This window comes from Macrobrachium rosenbergii, chromosome 19 (genome assembly GCF_040412425.1).
Source record: "Macrobrachium rosenbergii isolate ZJJX-2024 chromosome 19, ASM4041242v1, whole genome shotgun sequence".
Lineage (NCBI taxonomy): Eukaryota > Metazoa > Arthropoda > Malacostraca > Decapoda > Palaemonidae > Macrobrachium > Macrobrachium rosenbergii.
The window spans coordinates 36,807,831-36,835,501 of NC_089759.1; the positions used below are offsets into that span (position 1 = coordinate 36,807,831).

The 27,671-nt window shown below is 39.0% G+C and overlaps 1 protein-coding gene across 1 annotated transcript in view; it reads left to right on the forward strand.

Annotated features, from left to right (window-relative positions):
* LOC136848848 (heart- and neural crest derivatives-expressed protein 2-like) overlaps positions 1–12,866 on the forward strand; it is a 36,360-nt gene extending 23,494 nt beyond the window's left edge. Inside the window, exons 2-3 of the mRNA XM_067121644.1 lie at positions 8,083–8,899; positions 10,132–12,866. Coding sequence (XP_066977745.1) covers positions 8,083–8,262 — 180 coding nt within the window. The 3' untranslated portion in view covers positions 8,263–8,899; positions 10,132–12,866. The remainder of the gene's footprint in view (positions 1–8,082; positions 8,900–10,131) is intronic.
* The last annotated feature ends 14,805 nt before the right edge of the window (positions 12,867–27,671 follow it).

The window sequence follows — 27,671 nt, forward strand, 5'->3', positions numbered from 1 at the left end:
TGTTCTGCAGAAAACCTAATCGGTTAAGAGCACAAAAAACGTGAAAAAAAGATAAAAAAAAAATGTACGTTATATTTCAGGACGTCTTTTTCAGGAAAGGCGAAACATATTACGATTCTTTAAGCTAGCGGAATCGCTACAGTGATGACGTCAACGGAAATGGGTGATTCCGATTACTTAACACTTTCCAAGTATCTGCAAGTAACCGATATCGATAACCGACGGCAAAAAAAAAAAAATTAAAAAAAACTGGTTCATACCCCATTTCTCCTGCTGTCAGGAACAGCGTTGCATAAGCTATCACTACGAGACCATTGCGTTCTGGAGAAGTGTATTTTAATTTACATTTACTCTAGTATTGTCAAGATGACTAAAAAGTAAATGTATATTTATATATACATTATATATGTATATATATTACAGTGGTTTCTTTGTAAATGCTGAATACTGGTTATCATGGACTCAACTAACCAAATTGCCCTGAAATATATAGTCCTATGTTTTCAGTTCACTTTTCTCTTGACGAATTTGTAAAACTTTTAAAATGTTTGATTACTGCATGAAGGCGAAGGTGTTATCTGTTTAAATTCACTTCATAGATTCACTGGATAGATGAGGCAAAAATAATATAATGATGACTAAAGAAAATGAAAAGTTCAGGCTGGTTGCACACACTAAGGGAACATATATAGGACCTGGGTCCACTAGACCAAATGTATTATGATTTTTGGCCTAATCTGTTGTTTGTTTAACTATTGAAACGACCAGAAAGTAGTTAATATTGTTTAGGTAATTCTGGATGTTCATACGCAAACACTCTCCCTCTCTCTCTCTCTCTCACGCACACACGCACGTACACACACTTGTATTGGCAAATAAATTGGTTATCGAACAAGTACACACACGTGTGAGTGTGTGTATATATGTATATACATATAAATATAAATGTATGTATGTATGTATATTTATCTATCTATTTATTTACATATCATGTATGTATAAAATACACACACACACACACAAAATAAAGACCGCTTTCAGCTATGACGAACATTCAGGCAACCACTGGTGGCGTTCAGACAGCTTGACGCCTGGAACAGTGAGAAGCCTCAGTTTTTACGCCCCTGTTAGCATATAAGATCACAGGTATCGCCCTCCGCTCAAGTAGTTCCCGACGGCCTTGCATTTCCTGTAACCGAGAGAGAGAGAGAGAGAGAGAGAGAGAGAGAGAGAGAGAGAGAGAGAGAGATGGATATTATCATGATAATATTTAGTTCTTTATATATATATATATATATATATATATATATATATATATATATATATATATATATATATATATATATATATATATATATATATATATATATATATATATATATATATATATATATATATAAGTGTGCGTGTGTGTTCAGCTGACTTGTCAATACATCTTAGCTATTATCCAGTGTTCCTTTGTTATAAATGAGCGTTAAGCAACCAACCATTACTAGTCCGAATTGCAGCCAGTGTCCGCGAGACAGGTGCATCCATTAAGCCATCAGCCGCAGGCCAGAACCTGAAATGCTTTACGGCCAACACTTGAGGCCGGAAACACCAGAAAGGGACGCTTCGCCTAATTTTAGAACTCCAGTGAGAGTTGGTGCTTCACGATGACTCAGCGGAAATGAGTTTAAGAGTACAGAGTACAAGAGGGGGTATTATTTTCATATATGTTTATGTATATCCACGTCTTTACGTGCATGAAGTTTGTTTGTCTAGTAAAATGTGCGTAACGCTACATTTCCTCGTTGTATCTTCGCAAGTAGAGAGAGAGAGAGAGAGAGAGAGAGAGAGAGAGAGAGAGAGAGAGAGAGAGAGAGAGAGAGAGTGCTTGTTGAGACAAAAATCAAAGTTCCATTATTATACTTTTTCCAAATGATAGGGCTATGTCATTTATTGTTATTATCATGATTGTTATAACTGCAACAGTACGTACGAAAGGAAAATTGATCAGACCTAGATTTAGGATTCTGTTCGCTTTGGCTCTTCTCATCAGGAAAGAATCATATATTAGATAACGTATTTTAGACGTATAGGTGTAATGACATTTATTACCGCGAGACAACAAGCTTATTCGCCCAGCTATCCAAACTTTCACTCTTATTGTAATAATGTATAAGCTGTTCTCGCCAATTTGTTCTGTAGATGGAATACCCTCATGCCCATGAATTTAGGAAGCACTCAGTGTAGTATAGGTGTGGAGAATAGCGTAATAATAGAAGCACCTTGGCAGCAACATAACTTATTTCAAACATGGCGCAATATATTCCAAACATAGAATGTTCCCAAAGTTAAGAGAGAATGTCCCCAAGAGTTAAGGTACATATAGTGCATTACTGAAAATGGGTTTTTACAGACACTACACTTAGCATTAAGTTACGATTATGAGGAAGGGCTTCATTTGGACATCCAGTAAATGCAAGAGAATTAGACAGAAATGTGTAAGTATGTGATGAGTTAAATTATTATCCTTCTTCGTGGTATAATTGCACTTATCTTCTTGCGTTCGAATCCCACCTGGGAAGGGATTTTCCTCCATTCGTTTCCTTCCGGATTTCAAGATTTTCACTGGAAAGCTTCTCCAGAAAAATTCGGAAACAGAGACTCAAAGAGAACTGGAAATGGTTAGATGGAGAAATATAAAGTCGACTTCAAACGAGCGTCACATAATGCCGTTCGTAAATACGTGATTATGATCTCATTCCTGGCGATGTTCGTAACGTCAGAGACACAGAGCAAATTGACAAATGTCACGTACTATTTCCGTGGCTCTCCCAGTTCTTGGCAGCGCATAAATTGTTTCTTATTTGTCCATTCCAGTATCCAAAAGCAAATCTCATTTCCTGGCTCCAAGGCCTCCCGAACTTTTGTTCGAGTGAGATCTGGACAACGATTTTAAAAGGCTCGACAGGACAGGATATGATGGCATTCCTCCTCCCCTAAACATGTCGGCGACAAGGAGCCATTCTTCCCACCAGATACCTGTAGCGGCAAATATTTCTTTGTCCATTCACCGAAACTGCGGCGACGTACAGGCATAATTGTGCGGCATCATGATGGACAAAGCGTCTTACATGATTAGATACGAGATTTGGTCATCGCACCATGTCGAAAGCAATCTGTTTGGACCGATTTGTCTCGGTATCCACTATGTCATTTTCTGAAAAAATAAACAGTTCCTGTGTGTACGTAATGGGAAACGTCGAAGACCATTTTTTTCTCAGGCTTATAAGTGAGACAGGAAGCGCCTTGGCTAATTTCTTCATCTCCTCTCCCAGGCTCAGGCATCTGGCCTAAAAATAACAAGAAAAAAATTTGGTCACAGATTGCAGGAAATGGTCGAACGCCCGGCGAAAAGTCCCGAGAAACAGCACTCATTTTGTTTTGAGCAACGGGAAATGTACCGAGAGTACACCTGGGTCTATCGAAAATAGAAACACGGGCTCTTTGTGCAACAGGAAGTACGTTTAAGGTATACCCAGGCGTCTGGTTGGAAAAGCGAGAGAGAGAGAGAGAGAGAAGCATCACTTGCGTCACCTCCGCCCCTTCGTGCGCCTCTTTCGCTTCGATATTACGAGTCGTTCTTACGCAAGACGGAACTCTTATGTCTCGATTCCTTATCTGCCTTATCTCGTTTTCTTTCTTTCACGGCCTTGAGATTTAGTTTTCGCGCCGATGTTCAGCTGGTAGGAATCTCTCATTCTCACCGTGAATTTTATACAAACACGTCCGTATATAATGCACACATATGTAATGAATACGCTTTCTATCACTCTATAATATACATATGCACACGTGTGTGTATATATATATATATATATATATATATATATATATAATATACATACATATTAAGTAAACATATATACTTACATACATACACACACACACACACACACACACACATATATATATATATATATATATATATATATATATATATATATATATATATATATATATATATATATATATAAATTCAGTCGATTAATTACCAGGTACAAGATCACTCTTCTTGTCAACAGAGGCAGAGTTAGTTTTTAGAAGAACTTTGCTGTTTTCGCAGGCGGGGCGAACATTCTAATTAAAGTGAGAGAGAGAGAGAGAGAGAGAGAGAGAGAGAGAGAGAGAGAGAGAGAGAGAGAGGAAATCTAATCAAGCAATTACATGTCACTTCATCGAGTGTAATAAGAGAGTGTTCGAACGAAGCAAACAGCGCGCCACCCAAGTCGTTGAAAGCGAGTTTAATTTACTGCAATAATCCTGGAAAGACGGAGGGCCTCGGGCCACGGCCGAAAAGCCATCAAACTCCGCCCGCAGCCAGCCTCGCCTGGTGTGACGTCACGTATTGTTGTGATGCGTCACCGATGGGTAACACCGTTTTCTCTGCGCCTGTTTCGACATCCATATCTTCCTCCATTTCCCGTGGGATTTTCTTCGGACGTTGCACAAGAAAGTGAGGCCTCTGTCTAAGCGAAGCTCTGTTACCGTCGCGCCTGTACTCTGAGTTGTATAAGTCACCGGGTATTTTCCGTACCGGAGGACAATTACCTGTTAATCACCCTCTCTCGCAATGGCGCGAACAAAAACCACAGGCATTCCACTGGGAGGCGCTTTTTCGTCGCAATGATTACCTTCGAGGTTTATCCTATTTCAGAATATCTGGCTTTGTTTGTTTCTTGATTGACGACTTCAAGGTCTTCTGTGTTGAGAGTTTGGAAAATTACAGTACACTGATTTCCGAGCGTACCTTGTCTTTTGAAAGATGAAAATGAGCTTGGTTCATTTTCATACAGCGTGTGGTATACTGGGCGTATTTATGCGCATCTTGTAGGAGAACGTGTGTGTGTGTGTGTGTGTGTGTGTGTGTGTGTGTGTGTGTGTGTGTGTGTGTGTGTGGAATATAAGGCTGGGTACCGTGGATGCTCCGTCGCTTTTCTTGCAAAACTGACGACAAAGTACTTTTTTTTCGATTGGGGAGAGTGGCAGATCTGTTGTGACCAAAATGCTTTACTATAGTTCTAGATCAGTTCGACTGTACTTGCCATGCTGCATTTTTTTTTTTTACTTAATTTGTTAATTCATTGCTTAACTATTAACCAAAAAGCCTGCCAAAGATAAATTAGTCTTACGAGTAACTCACTTCGCTTCGTGCTGAGTTTGAGCAGAAATACTGTAAAGAGAACGTTAGAAATATAATGTGAAATGTGACTTCGATCAACATGCGTCCTACTTATGAAAATTCGGGCATCTACGCCCAAAAAAACACTGTGCAGATTTGTGCAGGTTAGGTTATGGGTCTACAGTAGGTGTACGCAGCCCGGTAACCGAGTCTGCGATTTCTGGGAAGAGCCGAGGTGAGGGCGCGGCCTTGCGAAACGATTCCATTTCTGCCAAAAGACACGACGCAAGATTCTCGCGCACGAGAGGAAACGTATTCCGAATTCTTTCTTTTTTTTTTTCATTGTGTTCTCATCACACCGGACATTTCGCTAACCGGGCCATTTGCTGACAAGTTCATTCGTTTCTGTAGGTGTGTGAGGAGACAAGAAGCGGTGAATACGGGTAAGAATTTGATAATCACATGCGATAAAAATCGAATCTCACGACGGTTGAGAGGGAAAGTGGTTACGGGAAGCTAAGGTAAGGAGAGTGAAAGTTATGTAGCTACTTGGTTAATGCTCATAGGAAATAGAACATGATAGACTGCAGCAGAGAGAGAGAGAGAGAGAGAGAGAATTTATCCTTCATCACTTTCTTCAACAAATAGATATCAACACATGGCAAATTCCTCAGGACTTCGACCGGAAAATGTCACCGACCCGGGTTGCAAAATCGTCATTTCAGCAGAGCTGAGCGTGCTGTCGCAAGACGAAATTGATGTGTCGTGATTTTTCTCCTTGTTTTAAACGAAAGTTATTGAGGACACGAACAGGATTCAGGGACAGAGTCTAGGGAAGGGCTCATCATATAATGAACGAAAACTAACCATATATATATATATATATATATATATATATATATATATATATATATATATATATATATATATTAAAATAAAATAATTCCATACAAGGGACTTAGACAATCATTTGATAAAAAAAAAAATACGTACGTGTATAACAGCAAAGGGAATATTTTAGTCAATATTTATGTAGTTTACCTATATCTGTAATTATGTAAACGAAAATGTGTACAGACTGATACACACATACACACATGTATATATATATATATATATATATATATATATATATATGTACATGTATATATACATATTTGTATGTATGTATGTGTGTATGTGTGCATCAGATTGTACACATTTTCATTTACATATTTATATCTATCTATCTATCTATCTATCTATCTATCTATCTATCTATCTATATATATATATATATATATATATATATATATATATATATATATATATATATATATATATATATATATATATATATTATATATATATATATATGTGTGTGTGTGTGTTTATGCATATGTGTATGTATGTGTGCATCAGTCTGCACACATTTTCGTCTACACAACTATAGATATGGGTTATGTACATTTAATATTGATTGAGATATTGCTTTAGCTGTTATACAAGTATACGTCTGATCGTCCAAGTCCCTCGTATGGAATTATTTTATTTTAACAAGATATGACCAGTGAATTCTGAAACATTCTGAGGTATTCATGAGACTTGGAACAACAGCAAACTGCGTTCTTCGTATACTTTTCCACTCGTGTTCTGATCAGTCGTTGTTCATCACACTGATCTGTTGTTCTTCAATCTATCCGATCCTCACTTGTTTTCAGTCGACGGACATCGATTCCTTTCCTCCTTTCTCTCGGTCCTCTGGACCGTAATTACCCAATTTGACCTCCTTTCGTAATCCATTCCCTCTGAAGGTGTGCCCCATCCAACTTCTTTGCAATGATCTATTGTACTCCATGTGGTACCTTTCATCTCCCATAGAAGAACCTTTAGAACCCCTGTTCTCCCTCCATTTACTCTCTTTAGCCGTCTCAGGTTCCACATTTCCAAAGTTACTGGTTGTTTCTCTTCCGCGACTTTAATATCCAGTTTGACTGGTCTGAAGCCTATCTGCATGCCCATCATGTCTTAGCAACGATTCTTTTAACGTCCGCAAATCTTGCAAGGTAGAGCAGTTAGTCTTACCCAGACTCCTCATTGTGGTGGCCCCGGATTCAAGCCCTGCTCATGACACGATAGATTGTCCGCTGAAACATAGGCACACAGTTATGGATGGGAAGTTTCGGGGAGCCCAAAGGTCAGCCTGTTGAATCATCAGCAGTCACTGCCTTGTCCTGATCGTAATTAGGTGTTTTTGCTCTGTCCATTCGGACACTGTGCGTCTGCGCAATGGCCTGTCCCTTGCCTCTGCCGCTCATGAATGACTTTTAAACATTTAGACCTTAAAGTGTTTATAAATACAGGTGACAACGAGCGCACCTCCATTAGTGTTCTCTTAAGTATCCAGAGTCCAACTCGTCTCTGGCCGTTTCTTATACTTATATTTTTTTTTTCCCCGAAAGCTTTTTCCATTGCCCCTATCGAAAGCCTTTTCAAATAAATGAAGTACATTTTATTTGGTGACATTCTAAAACGCTCCGATAATCCTAGCAGTGCGCACAGACCTTTGTTCAACATCACATGATTTATCAAACTAGTTGTCCGATGTTCTAAGCATTCGCTGTTCTTAGTTACTTAGGGGCTGTAAATACCAAGGGATTCTTGTGCTTCAAGATATATATTCTCTTGTTACATATATGGTATCAACATACTCCGTAGTTCTATCCTGGGTGCCCCTTCGATACTTTTCCAAAGTATTCTGTGCTCTTGCACTTCCATCTTTGAATCCTCTCTTCAGTAAACAGGACTTACTGAACAGCTTCTTATGTTACCAGTCCTGGCGTAATGAATTATGTGATATCAGTTTATAGACAGAAATTTATGTAAAAATCTGCACTGTTAAGTTGCTTAACTTTTCTTCTCCTTTCTCGTTTCAGGAGGTTTGTGACGCGGAAAATACCACCAATAATTCCCACAACGTCCACCCCATCAACATGAACAATGGCAACATCCCCAACATCACCACATCCAACAGCAACGCCAACGCAAGCCCCGAATGTAAGAGAGGTCGCACAGGTTGGCCCCAAGAAGTTTGGGCCCAGGAGCTGAAAAAGTAAACAAAAGACTGACGATCATCACCGTCTCCTTCCACTTCTTCTTCACTCTGCTGTGTTGATGTAGGTATGGTCTCTTTCGGAGACCCGTGTATATAGCAGCTGAATTGGGAGGATTTCATCACTCTGGCCTCCCATTTCTGTGGGTTTCAGACATCAACGCTGTGAACATTCGTCGAATGAAAAATTGTTTTTTTTACATAACGTTACCAATAGACATAGACAGCAGAAGCAAAAAGTCATTAGAAACAATCACTATCTGCAACTGCAGACGGTGTCAGCAAAGCAAGTTCCTTCACTGTGTTATGGCTTGGTCCAACCGTATTCTTTCCAGAAAAAAAAAAAAAAAAAAAAACAAGTTTCACTTTAGAATAGACGTCTCGGTCTGGAACAGACGGAAACGAAAAAAATCAACTGAGCCAGAACAATCAAAACAACATTCCACGATCGACCAGAGAGTTCAAAATTCTTGGGACCAGCAAGATCAACATCTCGGCAAATGAGCAGCCATCGTCTTTCCACGTTTTCACTCACTTCATCGTCACTTCGTCGTCGTCATTTTCATCGTCCGTGGACGAGATTCTTCATCATCGCTGTAGTTGTCATCACACCAATTCAAGCGTCTCTGTAGATGTTTAAGGTAATGAGAGGAAAATGAACTTGCAATGTTTTGGTCATGGAAATAATGGACTGAATCTCCTCATTGACTGGGAAAGGGAGAAATATATAAATTCTCCTCTCTCTCTCTCTCCTGTGTAAACCAGTAGGCAAGTCTAAGTATTTTAACTTACACCTGCAGAAGAACTCTCTCACACACACACACCCATATATGTGTATATATATATATACACATATATATATATTTATATACATATTTATGTAAGTTGTTTGAGAATTCTGCGTTAATGACTAAACACTGGCTCATCCTTTCATTGACACTCTCAAATCGCTACACCATCATGATGTGCGCGTAATTTGATCGTCCCTTTGTGTCTGAACACTTTCTCGTCTCCTTCTCTCGTCCCCTTATTTCTCATAATCACTCTTGAAGTTGTCTTTCCCATCCAAATATATTTATTCTTTGAGGACGTTTCATGGGAACGGCCTCGGTGATGGATTGTACTTTGGGCCTATTCGTGGGGACTCCATTGCCGACCCCTGACCTCGACCGGCTGGCACAAAGGAGAGAGAGAGAGAGAGAGAGAGAGAGAGAGAGAGAGAGAGAGAGAGAGAGAGAGAGGGGTGAAAATTGTTTATGAATGTAACGAAAGCTGGTAACAAGATTTCAATTGTCGATTCTTAAAAATGATTTGTGAAGAGAGAGAGAGAGAGAGAGAGAGAGAGAGAGAGAGAGAGAGAGAGAGAGAGAGAGAGAGAGTGAAAATTGTTTATGAATGTAACGAAAGCTGGTAACAAGATTTCAATTGTCGATTCTTAAAAATGATTTTGAAGAGAGAGAGAGAGAGAGAGAGAGAGAGAGAGAGAGAGAGAGAGAGAGAGAGGAGAGAGAGAGGGTGGGGAGGAGGGCCCGTGGAAAATGTATCAGTACCCTTTGGGGATGACGTTATGCCCAGTGGGGATGACCTTACATGAGACAACGCTTAGACGAAAGGAGAGACGCCCACGCTACAAGCTGGCCTTTGTTGTTTTGTAAACACAACCGCACTCACCTTCTCACTTCGTTTAGGCTTCAGACCTTCAAAATGACTTCCAAAACACTAAAATAAAATAGTTTTTTTTTATTAGAGTATGTGTATCTTGCTCCATAAACATTTTATATCATTCGTATGATTAGCTGGATTACTGTAGGTCATTCATTCATTCAAATCAAAGCGCAGAAGAATGAAAGGTATTTTAAATCTTCTTTTTCAGAATTCGGGGACTCGTGTCTTCTAGCTCACCATCAGAACTTCATCAAGAACATGAACTGATTGTGGAATCGGTTCCCTGCACTTCGTCACAGTGGGTCCACGAAAGGATTTACTCGCTCTGTCCTCTTTGTTTTCTTTGTACCAAATTGTGAATCTTTTTTTTTGCAAACATATTTGCATATAAACACACATATATATACATATACATGTATATATATAAGCAGGATTTATGATAGTGTCCATATCATGAGAGCAAATCCCTTATTATTTTCGTCCATTTTCAACAATAAGCCTGGAGATGACGCAACCCCATTTTTCATCGAGTAACATTTCATCTTCATGTTAATTTTAGAATGTCAGTTTTTATTTTTCTGTATATCATTTTCATTTCGTAAATGTTTAGTGTTAAGGTCAATCTTTTCGTTGTATTTATTAATATCGTACTTAATCCAGAGCCATGTGTATGTGGGAAGGAATCACTGGTTATTTTCGGGATTTTTGTTCAGTCATGCAAGAGATTCATATTATATTTTTTGAACCTGAACCTTTAAACGTCAGTGAACTTGTGAAACCTATAGGTAAAAATTGTCAGTGTGACCCCATAACGGCAAAATTTTCGACATACTGTAAAGTGTGTATTATAAATACTTTTAACATTATTAATTGTCACTCGGAAACAGTACGACTTTCGACAAATATTTAGAACTGAAAATTCCCCTATGAATATTTGTTTTCACGTGGCTTTAAATTCTGATGCCGGCACCCAGCCTGCAGAAAGCACTGTGACTGACCCTTGAAGTGCTGACCCTTGTTACTGTACAAATTTGTTCCTACTGTATGTATATTTTTGTAAATCTAACAAGGTCATTCCGATCACTCTCTTGTTTGTTTCGTCTGTGAACGTTTGCGTTTCGATGATGCGATCAAATCAGAGCTAGTTTAGACTTTTTCATGTTCAGAGTGTCCGTGCCATTGTTCAAGATTGCCATAGTGAAGAAGTTCACGGGTTTCATCTTTGGCTGCGCCAAATGTTATAGTTTACTTACAACGTTTTACAAAAAGAGTCATTTCTTTTGATAAAGTATAGGCCTAGTTGTTACGAAGGGATCAGTCTGCATGTGAGCTATATAATGTATATGTCAAATGCAGGTCAACAGAGAGAGAGAGATATTACAGAAATCCTGTCAGGTGCGAATGATAAAGTAAGATATTGCAGAAGTCCTGTCAGGTGTGAATGATCAAACAGCACATAATCTGGAAAATGAAAGGCTCCTAAACACCTTCGAGGCTTTAAAAGAGAAACACAAGACTCCTTGACGCTCAGGCTGAGCACTGAGCGACGAAGCGAGAACCAGAAAAAGAAACATTTTTCCTTTCTTTTCTCCCCAATCTGCTGCGTATTTTTAAGGCAGCGCCGGAATCAAGTTGATGACGTATTTTTAATAGGCGTTCCACGTTGCCTCACGCAAGCCAACAGGAAGAGAGAGCGTACTTATCCTGGTTGAAAGAAGCACTGGAATGTGAGCCGAGTAGAACTTACGCAGTCATAAAGGAAAGCAAAGCCTTGAGTGTCATGATAAGACAGGAACTAAATGCTGTTTGGCACCGGGCCAAATATGGCCTTCAACGAGGTGCTAGAATATTCGGTGAGTGACGTCACCTCGAGACTAGAGTAGAGCAACTATATTCCTGTTGCAGCAGTGACTTTGTTAATTGCGTGCCGGGTGTTTGGAAAGATATACTAAAACCAAAACTTAGCAGTAGTCAGGTCGGTATCCAACGTAGAACAATATTAAAAAAATTTTTTTAAATGATTTATCCCCAATATCTGTGTTTCCGTTTTGTAGACGTGCATGCGGACGTACGCAGGCACCCAATATATATATATATATATATATATATATATATATATATATATATATATATATATATATATATATATATATATATATATATATATATATATAATTAATGTCTGTACCCGGACGTATTCACGTTTGTAATAAAAATTACGCTTAGAGATTTGTGAATACACCGTCTTCATTAGATAACTAACGGAAACATACTATGGTAACTTTTCACAACCTATTACAACTTCTTAGAGCACTACACCTGTTAAACGCTCAATAAACACTGCACAAGTTACACCTGTTTTGCACTCTTGTCTAACTGCTTGACATTCTGGCATGTGTACATAACTCAGTTATCAGCCATTTTGCCAAGACTTCTTACATGCAATCCTCATTAAGCTTTAATTTTAGAAGCCAAGATAAACGCTCTTTCTTAAGAAATCGATCAGAAATAACGATAACAGCAGAAAGATAACAGCAGAAAAAAAAAGATATACAGTGTTTTCTTGGAAGCCACATAATCATTTCTGAAATCACGCGCATTTGACAGAAAATCGTAAGCTGGTTTTGTTAACAAATCAAAAATAAAACCAAACATCTACATCATGTAAACATCATGTAAACATCAAATCTGAAGTGAATATGAAAACTAAAAATGGAAAAACTCAAATTCTCGTACCGACATCACCAAAGTTCTAGTCATGCAATGGCCTTTGTACAATATCTCTGGTATTAATGATAGCATTTTTCGTTAGGAACAAAACTAATCGGTGTTTGTCTCTTTTGTATGGTCAAATGTTTACAGTGTACTGTGTTCGTCAGTCTTTTGTATTATTTGTTCAGTGTATATTCAGTAGCTTGTGCAATAAACTGAAGTCCCAAAGAAGACGGGAAAGTTTTCATTTTACCCTCTCTGTTCTTTACAGGAAAAATTTGGCCTACTTAATTACATCATTCACAACGTCATTCGTCTCTGAAGCTCCAGGAACAGTCATCTGATGCTAGTAAATGCAGAGTCAGTTTAAGGTTGAGAAATGAGAAGCAAGATATTTTGCGTCAGTTTGCATTTCTGCCACCGGGATCTGACTGATAACAAGCCTTGAATCTGACTGGGAATCGCCCTTGAAACTAAACAAAGGGGCTCTAAATGGGATTTTCGCCCTGCAACTATATTTGGAAAAAACCTTGTAACAAATGTTGAAACAGTAAAGGGGATTACCGATGCTAAGGGATCAGGGTGCATTCACTGAAAGTTTTAATTATTTTCACTATGATGAATAATGAGCGGAAATTCAAATATAACAGGCCTGACAAGCCGCCGACTCGCAGATCTGTTCCAGAAAATAGAAAGACCAAAAATACATGTTGAGAGGTATTACTACAGTTTCTTTTAAGCTTAAAGAAGTTACCTAAAAAGATTTCAGTTTCCTTCATTTGAATTCAACGTCTAAGTCTCATAAAATCCCACGGGAGCGGGATGTCTCACCTGAAAGGAAATCAGAAGTTTTATATCAAAGTAATCTCGAAGGTCAGCAAACAGCTGATGAAATAATCTTTATTACCGAAGTATTAGAAATTATTATACTTCAAGAGATCAGTAGCCAGGTTTTGACGATTTCGTATTTTACATGACCCCATAGCTTGAAAATATAACAGTGTCACCGTCATTTAGGTCAAAATTAGTACTAAAAGGATCGTGATGGTCCTCCCCGTTAAACTTCAAGGAAGTATTGCTGATTAAGTAGCCTTTATAATAATAATAATAATAATAATAATAATAATAATAATAAGAAGAAGAAGAAGAAGAAGAAGAAGAAGAAGAAGAAGAAGAAGAAGAAGAAGAAGAAGAAGAAGAAGAAGTGAACGACAGCAGTTAAAGAGTATTTTAGAATGTACCAACTCCACACTAGGTAGTCTAATATACCATTAAAAAACATAGTCTGAGCAAAAACCCACCCAGCTTCATACATAAATGCCACCATTGATATGTTACTGTTACAGTAACATATCAACTGAACTACTGAACTGCTGAAGGTAAAAAAATCTCCAACACAGGCGAACTACACACAGAGACTTGAGGTCTGAAAAAGCTGGACATTTTCACCTGTGGTTGATTCCAGATAGTGTGATTATTCCTATGTATTTGGAAGGGTAAGCGATGGGGCGTTGTTAATTGATGTTTAGATAATAGTTCAGGTAAGCTAGAATTGTTATTTACTCACTGAAATAATCTTTGATATTTAAGCTTTTGGATAGATCTCCTGACCTAGACGCACACAAACGTAACTCGCAGTATACTGTCAGAAATAAAAAAAATTAATTTTGATAGAACTGGGGATACAAGCAGTGCATGGAGTTTAAGCTACACATTTCCAAAAACTAAATGAGGAAACGATGAAGCAAAAAATAAAAGCACTAACTCACTATATAAATTAAAATCGCTTAACAATTGGAAGGTTTCAGAAAACATCGGGACTGACAGGGGCTTCATTAGATGGCAGAATATGTCCAAGAGAATGACCGGACGGTCGTGGAAGGCTCCTGGAGAGAGTGAAATTCATAAAACGATGTGGACATTATATTTCTCATTTCGTTTCTTCTTAGTTTGCTGTGTTGTAGGGGATTGATAAAAACTACGTTACACGAAAATAATGATATATCGGTACCCACCTCTTTTAACGATCATACAAACGGCCTTTATAAGCCACTTGCGAATTTGGATGGAGAATAAAAATTGCGTTGGAAAAAAAGTAATAGAGTGAAAACCAGTTAATCACAGGCACCAATAAGTGTGTGGTATTTACTTCAATAAACGCTTACTTATTTTCACCATTAATAAATTTGGTTATGATATTAACAACGCCCCATCGCCTACGCTTCCAAATATAGGAACGAGGGCCAGTTGCTTACGATGGCGATAAATCGTTGTATCTCCAGCAATACGCACCATGAACGAATCGCCTGAAGTCATTGCTCGAAGAACGTGTTCAGCTGCATTCATTTACATTCGTTCAGTTGTTCTGGAGAAACATTACCGTTCTGGAGAAACATTACCGCCTTCGTTACCAGGGGTAACGAACAATAAAGATACGTCTTCATTGTCTGAGAAGTACTAAAGGTAGTTCCAAAAACCAATTTTACCATAGGTTTGGACAAGTAAATAATTGCAATGACAGCATTCTTTAGAATACATTTTCAAACTGTGCCGTTGCCGAATTCCTCTCTCTCTCTCTCTCTCTCTCTCTCTCTCTCTCTCTCTCTCTCTCTCTCTCTCTCTCTCTCTCTCTCTCTCTCATATCGTTTGTTATTCCCTTCCGAAGCACTTCCTCATATCTCCCCTCCCCTTCCGTACCCCCGGCCGTATGACTTCTTTACCTCTCGCCGCATTCCCTTCAAAAATCATAATCCTCCCCCATCTTCCGGAGGGGGGGAGGAGGGAGGAGGGAGGAGTGAGAGGGGCGGAGAAGGGCGAGGCATGTCGTTGGCCAATTAGCATAGTTGGCATAACGGGAGCTGTGGAGGCCGTCTCGGATGTCAGCCTCAACAGGACGTGGCAGAGAACAAGACGCTGCAGAGACGCGGGGATTTAAAAGACGCGCACGCGGAATTTCAGGCTTTCAAGACTTCTCGCGGGAATCGGGCGTTATGACGGCAGCGCCCCTGACAAATTAAAGAGGATTCTTAACTATGGCCTAAAATTCCCCAGCCTTCGTAAGCGAATGAATTCCTGTCGGTAGAATATGAAATATTTTCTCCATCACGAAGGACATTCATTCTCATTGTTTTTATCCTTCCTGCTAGAGGTCTAACAAATCCTTTCTTTTAGGCGCCAGCGATGTTTAAGATATACTGAATTCTCTCGCTTAGAGTTTGATTTTAGTGAACTCTTTCTCTTGTATTCAAAAAATGAAAAGTACGTTTTCCTAGGTGGGTAATTCCTTCTTATACTGTGGCGAGAATGAGCCTCTTACGCGATGCCTTCAGAGAAAGCACTGAGGATTTGGAGATAATGAAACTCTTTTTTTTTTTAAGAATTAAAGACATATTCTTTTTATCGCTTCGGACAAATGAGGCATATTTTCTATGATTTTTTTACCACAGACTCTTGCAAAACTTTCTTCAAAGTGGGCAATTTTATTCTTTAAGGATCAAATATATTTTTTTATTGCTTCGGACAAATGAGATACTTTTCAAAACTAGAATATATTGATTATTTCAAGAAGGAAATCAGAAAGCTGAACAATAACGATGATAATGGTGACGCCACGATAATGATAATGATGATGCTGAAATTCAATCTCACAGTAGATTTTTTTATAAGCAAGCAAGTTCTAACTTCAGGACCAAGGATTTTGTCAGATTCTGAGGAAACTTCCCTCTAGATTTAAACAGCCTATGAAATATTTCAAAGAAAGCAGTTTTATCGTGTCTCCGTTCAATTGCAAAGTAACCCTGAGTAACAGCTTATAAAAGTTTTATATTTTGCGAAAAAATATTTTCCATTTCCAAAAGACACGAACGCAGCAACATTTAAAAGCTTATCGGAAACACCTTTTCTATGATTTTCGGCCCCAGGCTCTTGCAAAATGTTTCTTCAAAACTCAGGCCAAGGTGTTTGAACAGGAAGTATCTGGCAAGCATGAATTGAAAGGAGATGAAAGAGAAATGAGACAAAAAGCCCAAAAAATGAGAAAAGTACGTGACACAAAAATGTAAGCAAGTTGTAAGCAAGTAAAAATTGCGCCGAAGTTTCTTCGGAGCAATCGAGTTTTCTGTACAGCCGCTACAGCGTATAAATGAAGGCCACAGAATATAGATCTATCTTTCGATCTCGGTATAATGCTGTATGGCCCGCGGCCTATGAAACTTTAACCACGGCCCGGTGGCGGCCTATCCTATATCGCTGCCAGAAGCACGATTATGGCTAACTTTGACCTTAAATAAAATAAAAACTACTCAGGCTAGAGGGCTGCAATTTGGTATGCTCGATGACTGGAGGGTGGATGATCAACATACCAAGTTGCAGCCCTCTAGCCTCAGTAGTTTTTAAGATCTAACGGCGGAGAGAAAAAGTGCGGACGGACAGACAAGGCCATCTCAATAGTTTTCTTTAACAGGCAACTAAAACTGGGGAACAAGTACAAGTAGACCAAGCTCATGATTTGGTGTGGAGATAAGAGAGCGAAACGCAGTAATGGGCAAGACGAGCGATATACTGTCGAGTGCTGCCGATGGATGATTTACGGAAGACGGAGAAGAAGAACGAAAAGGAACTATATGTTTTATGCGAGGGAGGAAAACAAAGTACAGGCACTCATGCTAAAAGGAAGTTATATTTCTTTGTAGATAAGGATTGGAAAAACGCAGAGAAACGACGATCTAAATACTATATTTTGAGATGAGGAGGACTGTCGTATTATTGTAGTGGCTTCAGAAGATTTCTTGAAACGAAGTGTCGGAGTTTCACCTTACGTCACGAAATTACCCTTCTTGAGAAGGGAACATGGAAGAAGAAAAGTGATTTTCTGGCTCAAGTTCTCTATTTATTTGATAAGAGTCTCGCGCGCACATGCCGAGCCTTTCCCGCCGCAATGTTTATGTGTAAGTGTCGGGGATCTCTCGTCCGAGCATGTAGCCTTCCTTGTGGGCGCGCGCTCGCCTCTACTTGTCAGGCCGTCCGTCGCCGGTCCGGTGGTCTCGCACGTCACTCCTCGGTCCTGTTTCTGTCTCTCACTAATTGCTTTGGTTAAGCCTGGAGCTTCTATCTCTCTCTCTCTCTCTCTCTCTCTCTCTCGTGCTTTTCCAACTCCGAAGATTTGCCCACGTGCCTCGCTCACTTCATCATCGGGCCAATCTTTCTTATCCGTCGCTCGCCTCGCTATGACAACATCGTCATTAAGTCGGCTCTTTCGACTGCTTCTCAGACTTTCTGTTTGTTTACGTTCCGTATGTCCCTTACACACACACACACACACACACACACACACACACACACACACACACACACACACATATATATATATATATATATATATATATATATATATATATATATATATATATATATATATATATATATATATATATACTGTATGTATGTATTTGTTTGTTTGTTTGTTTGTGTATGTGCGTAAAACTATATATATTATTTCTACAAAAAACACGTTTCCGCTAGCAGTTGGTGGTCACTATGAAGACATGTCAACTGATCAATGGCACATGCCAACTTTAACTGTTTTGGTGTACGAAGCCCTTCTGCAGGAAACTTCCACATTAATTGGTTCCTACACCTGTACAGAAAACTCATCAGCAGTGCGCAGGAACTCCCTCTGCTCACTGCGCCATTCACTGCTATCCTGCATTACACTTTACTTTCCAATAACCCTTCACTCCCTATCTATCTACCCTGCGCTTTCCAGATCTTCCTTCCTTCCCGCAGACGCTTCCGAATTGTACACTCTTTATATCAAATGATCAGCCTCCATTCTTCTTTTACAGTTCTTCATTGGAAGGGTGGGTAGAGCTTTCGGCTAGCACGCTGTTGGTCCAGCGTTCGACTCTCCGACCGGCCAGTGAAGAATTAGAGGAATTTATTTCTGGTGACAGAAATTCATTTCTCGTCATAATGTGGTTCGGATTCCATAATAAGCTGTAGGTCCCGTTGCTAGGTAACCAGTTGGTTCTTAGCCACGTGTAAATAAACCTAATCCTTCGGGCCAGCCCTAGGAGAGAGCTGTTAACCAGCTCAGTGGTCTGGTTAAACTAAGATATACTTACTTTTTTCCATTCTTTTACATGTGATAATCTCAAAATACTGATCTTCTCTTTAAACTAGGCTAACCTTTTACCACTCCTATACAGAAAATTTCCATATTTCTCACACTTTCAGTTCCTCTCGTGCCACATATGCTATGCAAACGATTTATCTCTGCGGCTTCCACATATCTTCTATTTTTTAACATCCATACTTTGCTTCCATAACGGTGAATTGGCTCAACAATCCCTTCTTACATTCCAAGCTCGATTTCAAGAGACGTTCCAAGTTTGCTCCCTGTCTGTTGTAACTCTCTTGTTACATTCCTTGCTTTGTCTATTCTGGGACTCACTGTTCTCTGATCGTACTGATTTAAAATGTGGGAGAGATGGGATAATGAGGCGTCTGTTCCATAAATGGCGTTTTCTTCCGTCACACAGGGGTGGCCTGAGTTGCTGTGTATATTTATTCTCTATTTTTGCAATCAAGTGTCATCTGCAGAATCTGTCATTATTATTATTAATTTTTTATCATCACCGTGATTATTATTATCACTGAGATTTGCTTTTTTCACTTTTCGTATTTAGCCTTCTGGACCCGACTTCTGTAACCACCTAAGGTCCCTGGCTGGAAATTGATTGTATGTAATCAGTTTTGTTTTAACTGTTATAATTTTCAATATTTTTACTATTTATTCTCAATATTATTACTGTCATTACCATTATTTATGAATACTATTTCATCTACTTCTTCAGCAACTGTGTGGTTATTGCCGATTACCATTTTTATCATGTTATCTCGTGTATCTAGGTTTTGTGTATGGTATTCTCTCTGGTATTCCCTCTACTCTAAACTCTTTGAGATTCTTTCACTAATCTCTGTAGCTTCTCTTCATTATCACCGACCAGCACTGTATCATACGCACACATCAGCTGTTCCATACTCCATCCAGCTTTTTCGTCCTTTTCTTCCTTATATATTTAATGGACTCCTTAAAATTTATGAGCATGGAAGCCTCTGCAATCCAGCGTTGCGTTTTGGGGAAGACGTTTAAGAATCACACTTGGAAAAATGAGGAGACGAAGTCTCAGCGTCAAGAGAATGGATAGACGAGTCGTTATTTACTAATAATGTGCCTGTTGGAGACGTTGTTTTATTCCCGAGGAACAGACATGATCAGCTGGTAACCTATTTTGCCGAGCTTTTAAAACATAGTATCAGTCAGTATATATCTTAGTTTAACCAGACGACTGAGCTGATTAACAGCTCTCCTAGGGGCTGGCCCGAAGGATTAGATTTATTTTACGTGGCTAAGAACCGATTGGCTACCTAGCAACGGGAACTACAGCTTATTGTGGAATCCGAACCACATTATGACGAGAAATGAATTTCTATCGCCAGAAATAAATTCCTCTAATTCTTCATTGGCCGGTCGGAGAGTCGAACGCTGGGCCAACAGCGTGCTAGCCGAACGCTCTACCCACCCCCACAATGAAGAACTAACATAGTGTCAGAGAGGCTGCTTTGTACACGAGGATAATTATTTCTGACAAGTCTTCCTGTAGGTATCTCTTTCTCTCCTGTTTTTGCTAATACTTTTGCTGAGTATTTTCAAACAGTTGTTGCTAGCTATCACAACCTTTGAAATTTTACGGCAACAAACTTAATGTCCGTCTATCATAGATGATGTAGGTTGACTGCGATTCTAAATGTAGGCCCTGAATTCGACGGGAATATGTACGAATACAATCAGGTCTTATGTCGCGTGAAGGCTGATTGTATAATGTCACTGTTACCCACGATTAATCTAAAACAGTACAGGTTCGAATCCTGTTCAGGGTATGTGCACTTATATATAATGAATGTACTGTATAATGTCACTGTTACCCACGATTAATCTAAAAAACAGTACAGGTTCGAATCCCGTTCAGGGTATGTGCACTTATGTATAATTTCCTTCATGTGCAAGTTATTCCCAAGGCAAATCCCCTAACTTCTCACTTCTTTCCCCCTTCCTTCTTGCCTCTTTCCTCCCCTTCCCCTCTCCCTCTTTCCTCCCCTCTCCCTTCCCTTTTTCCTTCCACTATCCGTAGACTGTTACTCAGAGTTTTCACGGGCCTACCTGTTGGCTGTTTTGCAGTTTTCCGGGCAGCGACGGTTTGGTAAATAGCGACGGGTAGCTACATCAAATGAAATTTCCATCTCAGCTTTTGTTAATCAAAATTTCATTACTTTTTCAAACTGTCTGGTCAAGCTTTTCATGTTCTTGGGGTACATCACTTACAAAACTTCCAAATTCATTTGGTAGAATATTTAGCAGAAAAAATTCAAATCTAATGTCTGTTGTTTCTATCCATCTACGGTGTGCAAATGGAACCTTCCTCTGATGGGTAGACCATTAATCTAACTGATTCTTTTACGCAAGTTCAGGAGTGGTATCTGTGCCGGGTCAATGTTCTCCTAATTTTGACATTCCTGAAGAAACCCTTTGATTATTGTTGGAGGTTTCAACGAGGAAGTTCCCCTTCCTCGCCCACAGGGGTCACCTTTGCACTCAGAGTGAATGAACTGTGATGGGCTCCCCTTCAGACGCGCTCTTCACCAAGGCCTTTGATGGGTTTCTAACCCTCCCTCCGCTCTTTATACCATCGACGTATTACCGACAATTTCTTTCAAGTAGAAATAGAGGACGACCTTGAAAACGCACTTTTAACTTTTGAGCCTACTCCTGTCCTTCGATTTACTGGTGACAGAAGCACTGAAGGAACGCTCTGTCCTTGGCATAAAGCCGATTAATCCTGGCCTCTGACTGAAAGTTTCCAGAAATTCACAAGAGAAACGTCGTGGGTACCCCTTTCAGAGGGAACTCCCCTATTGTCCTACTCTATTTGGAAGGACTCCCAAGAAGAAACTGGCTGTGTAACCCAGCTGCTTATTACCATTGGTCTAAAAAATAGGAAAGGCAAGAAACACATCAGACTATGAACAAATGAAATGCGGTATCAGGCATCCCAAGACCTCTGGATAAAGGACCAGACGATCAAAAAATTTTTTTTACAAAAGCAATCATGCATCAGAACAATCTGGAAGATGGAACTGCTCTTAAAAAGTACATCTAGTATAAAGAAAAAAATAACCCAGTCTCACACCCTAACACTTTAAAGAGGCAGAACATCATTAATCAGATTATTATGCCAGGAGGAACGAAGTTATCACCGTCATTTGGGATGATAAGACTATGGTGGTTTTCTCTTCTCCTGCTGATGACTACCACACCTGGATGAAAACCATCCTGACTGACATCTCTAAAGACCGTAAACTTATCGCTCTTTACAGCGGTAAGTCCGGGATTACCCGGAAGACAGGTAACTGCGGTAACCTGGCTGGACTATTTAACAGAATTTGTTTGAAGGGGTCCCTTCTCAATAATATTACCAACAGGAAATTTCTTCATGTAAACTTTTGTAATAATGATGATAGTGACCACATTGATAGTAATGCTAAAATTTTAAAATTATAAGGATAAATGAACTATTTTAGCCTTTTGTTAAAAATGTCTCAAAATACTTATGATGGATATTTCTGTTAAGTGATAAGGTACCTAAAATCCTCTTGAACATTCCCCACAAATTCTCTTAAACATTTATTTTAATGGCTATCCGACCTCCGCCTTTTAAAATTGTCATTCATTTCTTTTCACATGTGTACCATTTTTAAAACTTGTGCCATATTTGTTTTGCTTTTCAGTACAGGGATTCCAGATAAGAGAAAAATAACGACTATCAATACCTAAATTATGTCTTTAAATGTCATCGGCCCTCATCCCGACCTCGCTGTTACATTACAAATTAAAATGCAAATTTTATAGAAATGGCGAGGCAATCTTCACTGGCTCTGATAATCTAGCTCTCTATATGCAAGCTTGTATATTATTATTATTATTATTATTATTATTATTATTATTATTATTATTATTATTATTATTATTATTATTATTTAAGTAATGGAAAGGTGTTACATGGATCTTTTACTCATGTACCTGTGCGAGAATGTTTCTCCTTGCAAAGCAGAGAGGAACTTTATTTTTTTTCAAATATGTTCTTACAAGTTTAGATTATCGCACCGTCCAGCTTATTTCATTGCAAAATGTTTCTCTTTTGCCTCCTGGAGTTCACACCTTCCGAGGCATCAGAGTGCCTCTTAGTGCAAAGTAATGCTCTGTGCATTTATTTACTTAAGTAAGTAACTAACCGACGTTTTTTATCTTATGGGAAATATTATTGGACTTTGGAGTTTGCGAGTGCACCAAATATCTTTGTGCTAGGCGTGCTTGCTCTTTAAACAGAGAAAAGAATGTTCTCTGACTTCCTATTACAGAGGCGATGTTTGCAGCTGAATTAAGTTCAAGCACATTATCTGCTATTTTTTTTTTTACTGAAAGGTTTTTTATCTAAGTTCTCGAAATTTATGTGCCAAGTATTAATTCATTCTATGAATTAAATTGTATTCCATTCATGACATTTCTAGAATTTTGAAAACCGTATTTAACCAGGATATACGACACATTGCAGTTACTCTTACTTCATTGAAAACCACAACCCGAGGTCATTTATTGGAAAAGCTTCAGCGCCATTGAGACGAAGAGGTCATCTCTCGAGTGCTTCCTTGCCTCAATGCAAACAGGTGAAGTTTTCCATTCTTGCTGAGTAGGTTATCAATCACCTCATTCTAGTTACCGACGAGTATGGCGACATATTGAACTTCCTTAAACGATAGGTCTCCCTTTCAAGAACCTTAATGGCTTTTTTTTGTGAGAATGTACAAAATCAACTCAGATTTACTGATATTTCAGCGTGATGTGAAAATTGACATTCGCCTGAGCATGAAGTCGAATCATGCTGCCTGTTAAATCTGTGGCAGATTTGCATCGTCTCCACAAAGCAGCTCGTTCCAGTTTGCTCGAGACCTAGCTCTTCAGTCGTTCCTGTCACAGAAATCGGTAGATTCTGTTATTCTGTTACATTAAACTTTTTAAAATTCTTATTTCTGTTGTTTATATTTTTCCCCCCCCCAGAGCTTTAGTGGATGTTTCCGTGAGACTGGATTTCGTTTTCTTAATCATCTTTGGCTGAATTTGATCAATCTTAGATGGCAAGACGCCAAAATCCAGATGCCGGCAGCATCAAGTGATGTTCACGGTATCATATCCAATACAAATCAAGAAAAAAAGAGTAAATAAAAGTGCCTTTAAACAGCAGAATTCTGCACACGCAAGAGTGTTCGCGTGTGTGCTCGAGAAAGGGATTCCTTCCGCTCCACATATAGCCGAGGAGCGGCGGAGGGCCAGAGATGCCGATCCATAAGTAACCGTAACAAGACCTCCGCAAATTAGGAGTTCGAAGGAAGGCCATTATGGTGACAAGTGACAATCGCGATGCGCGCACTGGATGGCTTCCTTTTAGACCTCGGTGACGCTCCTCCTGCCCTCTAAACTGCTCAAAGGCGTAATTGCCTTTTCCCTCCTGCTTATTACAGACGTTGCCGCGATTTGAATATAGATTATGGCACCATCTGGTTCTGGAATTACGGTGCTCAGCGACGGTGCTTCCTTAATGACAGTATTTGTTATGATGTAAATGATACAGGTGGATTATAATTAACTGTTCGGGCAGAGCCACATGCTGCGGGAGGTGAGGCCGCTCGCCATTCGGCGGGATGTTCCGCGCGCTGCTTTCTTCTCCTCGCTCTACGCGGCTTCTGTTTCCTTTGAGCCAATTCTGCTGACGCTACTCTTGCCGCCATTTTGTTGTGGTAATTATAATATTGGTAATATGATATAAAGTATAATAATAGGAAATGCCAGCACGTTCATTTAGTCTTCAGCCATGTATAATCTTATAGGATTATGTTATTTGTACTTGATATTTTATTTTTCTTGTTAATAATTTTTTTTTTCTGGATAGGCCATGTACTTGCAAGAACAGAGATTACTGTTTGCTTTGTATATTTTGTATTATGTCACGTTTGTGGACAAATTTGTACTAATTATTGTATACTTTTGTCAATAAAATAACTAACTAACTAACTATAAATTGACATTTCATGTATTCATGTATTATTGAATGATTGTAACTTGTTTCTTCACTCTTTGCCCCTCCGTCGTAATGTATTCCAGGTGGAAAGAGAGATACAAAAGGCTTGAAGAGTAACGAGATTGATTAGTGACCGTAGTAAGCGCAGAGGCAAATTAGCCACAAGCGGTATCAGTGCGAACCGAATCTGGAAATGGAACTCGGTGCGAGATCGACTGATCAGTTAAATCTTGGTTTTCCTTGAGTTCAGCTTCAAAGTCCCACTGACCACAACCTTTGCCGATCTGCTCAAGATCTCTGTAAGAGATGGCACCCACTTCTTTTGACGTTTGATAATAACATTTCACTTTGTTGCAAATCATCACAAAATCCAAAGTCAGAGGAGACACAGTATGTAGTTACAAGATAATAACTGTAATGGTAACCACGCTAACGATAATAATAGATCTGTCTCATCCATTAGTGTAGAGTCGACTACAGCGATGGTTTAACTTAAGTCTGCGGAGAGTAATCTCATGAAAAAGATGACAATGGCAGCAGCAAGTATAACCTAATGAAAATTCTATGAAGATAGCCTCTAACGATAACAAATAGCAATAATATAATTGATAATTCAGCTGTCAAGTTAATAGTGCTGTAATAATAACCATAAGCCTATAAGAGTTCTGAAGTCCTTTGGTCAACAGCAAAATCATACTCACAAGGCCGCGAGATGACTAAACAGCCATTAACCTTCATTAAAAGTGAATCAACGACAGGTATAAGTCTCGTATAAGTTGCTCTAATAATCTCATGATAAAAGATTAACAAATAAGTAATGAACACTAAAATACATCTGGAGGAAGATGTTGCTTACAACACATTCGACAATTACTGAGAGGGAGAAGCTCCCGAAAAAAAATATATATATACTTATGCACGTATACATAAATAAATTATATATATATATATATATATATATGCATACACACATATATATGTATATATATATAAACACGAGCCCCGAAATCGGGAAAAATAATATCCCTTATTCATCTTTACCACTGCTAGCTAAGACGTTTTGGAATTAATTACATCAGGCTGGACACCCGTCACATTCCATACTAACTGTAAAAGCCTTACCATCCAAACACCCAGAGAATAATAAGCTTTATTAATTTCTTCGCGAAAGCTTTGATATCTTGAAGACGTATGGTCAGGGGCGACCGGGAAACGAGGGAAGAAAATCCCTGAAGAAAAAAAAAATAAGTAAAAGACGTCACTGAAAAAATTAGGCTCGAATATCTGTCAGTCATAATATGCCAGATAAGATTATGTCACTTGTTTGTTTGTGAACGTATGCCCAAATATGAACAAGTAAAAAACGTGGCGAAGTTTCTTCGGCGCAATCGAGTTTTCTGTACAGCGTATAATGCTGTATGAAGCTCTCAGCCACGGCTCATGAAACTCTCCTCCGCGGCCCATGAAACTCTCAGCCACGGCCCGTTGGTGCATGAAACTCTCCGCCGCGGCCTATGAAACTTTCAGCCACGGCCCGTTGGTGGCCTGTGTTGTTGCCAGAAGCATTGGCTAACTTTAACCTTAAATAAAATAAAAACTACCGAGGCTAGAATTCTGCAATTTGGTATGTTTGATGATTGGAGGGTGGATGATCAACATACCAATTTGCAGCCCTCTAGCCTCAGTAGTGTTAAGATCTGAGGGCGGACAGAAAAAGTGCGGACGGACAGATAAATAGCCATCTCAATAGTTTTCTTTTACAGAAAACTAAAAAGAGTAATCGGTAGAATTATAAGAACAGTCGATAAGCTCATTGCATAAAGATCGTTTATGCGACAGCGTGACTGCCTTTTGGGTAGCTTGGAAAGACCTATTTCTAAAATTAAACTTTTAAGCACATGATGCCTGCAGGCGCTTGTGCCCTGTGAACAGTACTTTGGAAACAGGTTGTGACGTTCCAATGGTGACTGGAAAAAGAACGCGCAGATATAAATAAATTTGGTTTGTATGAAATATTTTGTAGGATCGTCCTGAGAGCTGTCACTAACAAAAATTAGACCGCTGTTTTTAGCACAGTCTCTTGGCCACTACGATCAGTCAAGATATTTTCAGCACTCATATTACCATTTGTATCTCAACGAAGATGTTGGTTTTTCTTTTATTATACCTGTTTAATTCTCTCACCGTCATAGTTTTAAATGTTAGCTGCCGTTGTTCTAAGATCTGATAACGGTAAAACAAGCAAGTACATCTACAAAGCTGACCCAGAAATTAAATGTCTCGCCAGTAATCATGGCGTTTTTCAAATATCAGATTTTCGCTCCGAAATGTCACTTTTAGGGCAACTAACTCCTTCCGTTTGTGAATTATTATCACTGACAAAGAAGTCGTAACCTTGAATTAAAAGAACAAAGGATTAATGAATTCTTCTGAAAACGGATGATAATGGTTACTAAACATTGAACTACTTTTATTATTATTATATATATATGTATATATACATATATTATACATGCACACACACAAATACACACACACATATATATATATATGCTGTTTATATTCTAATCCTTAAAGGGTGGCTCCAAATTGTGTTCGTGTTCAGCAAGCCATTTGAGATACGGTTGCTACACCATTGCCTTACTCCACTCTAGTTTTGATCCATCACAGTTGACTAACCACCAAGAATGCCTAGGTCACGGAATCAAGGTAATTTCTAGCACTGTCTTCTCATCTTAAAGTGGTCTAGAAATATGACGCTTGACTTCTCGACGTTGATTCCGTAAGAAGAAACTGTTATGAATGAATGTGTCGGTTATCAAACCAGAAGAAGAAGAAGAAGAAG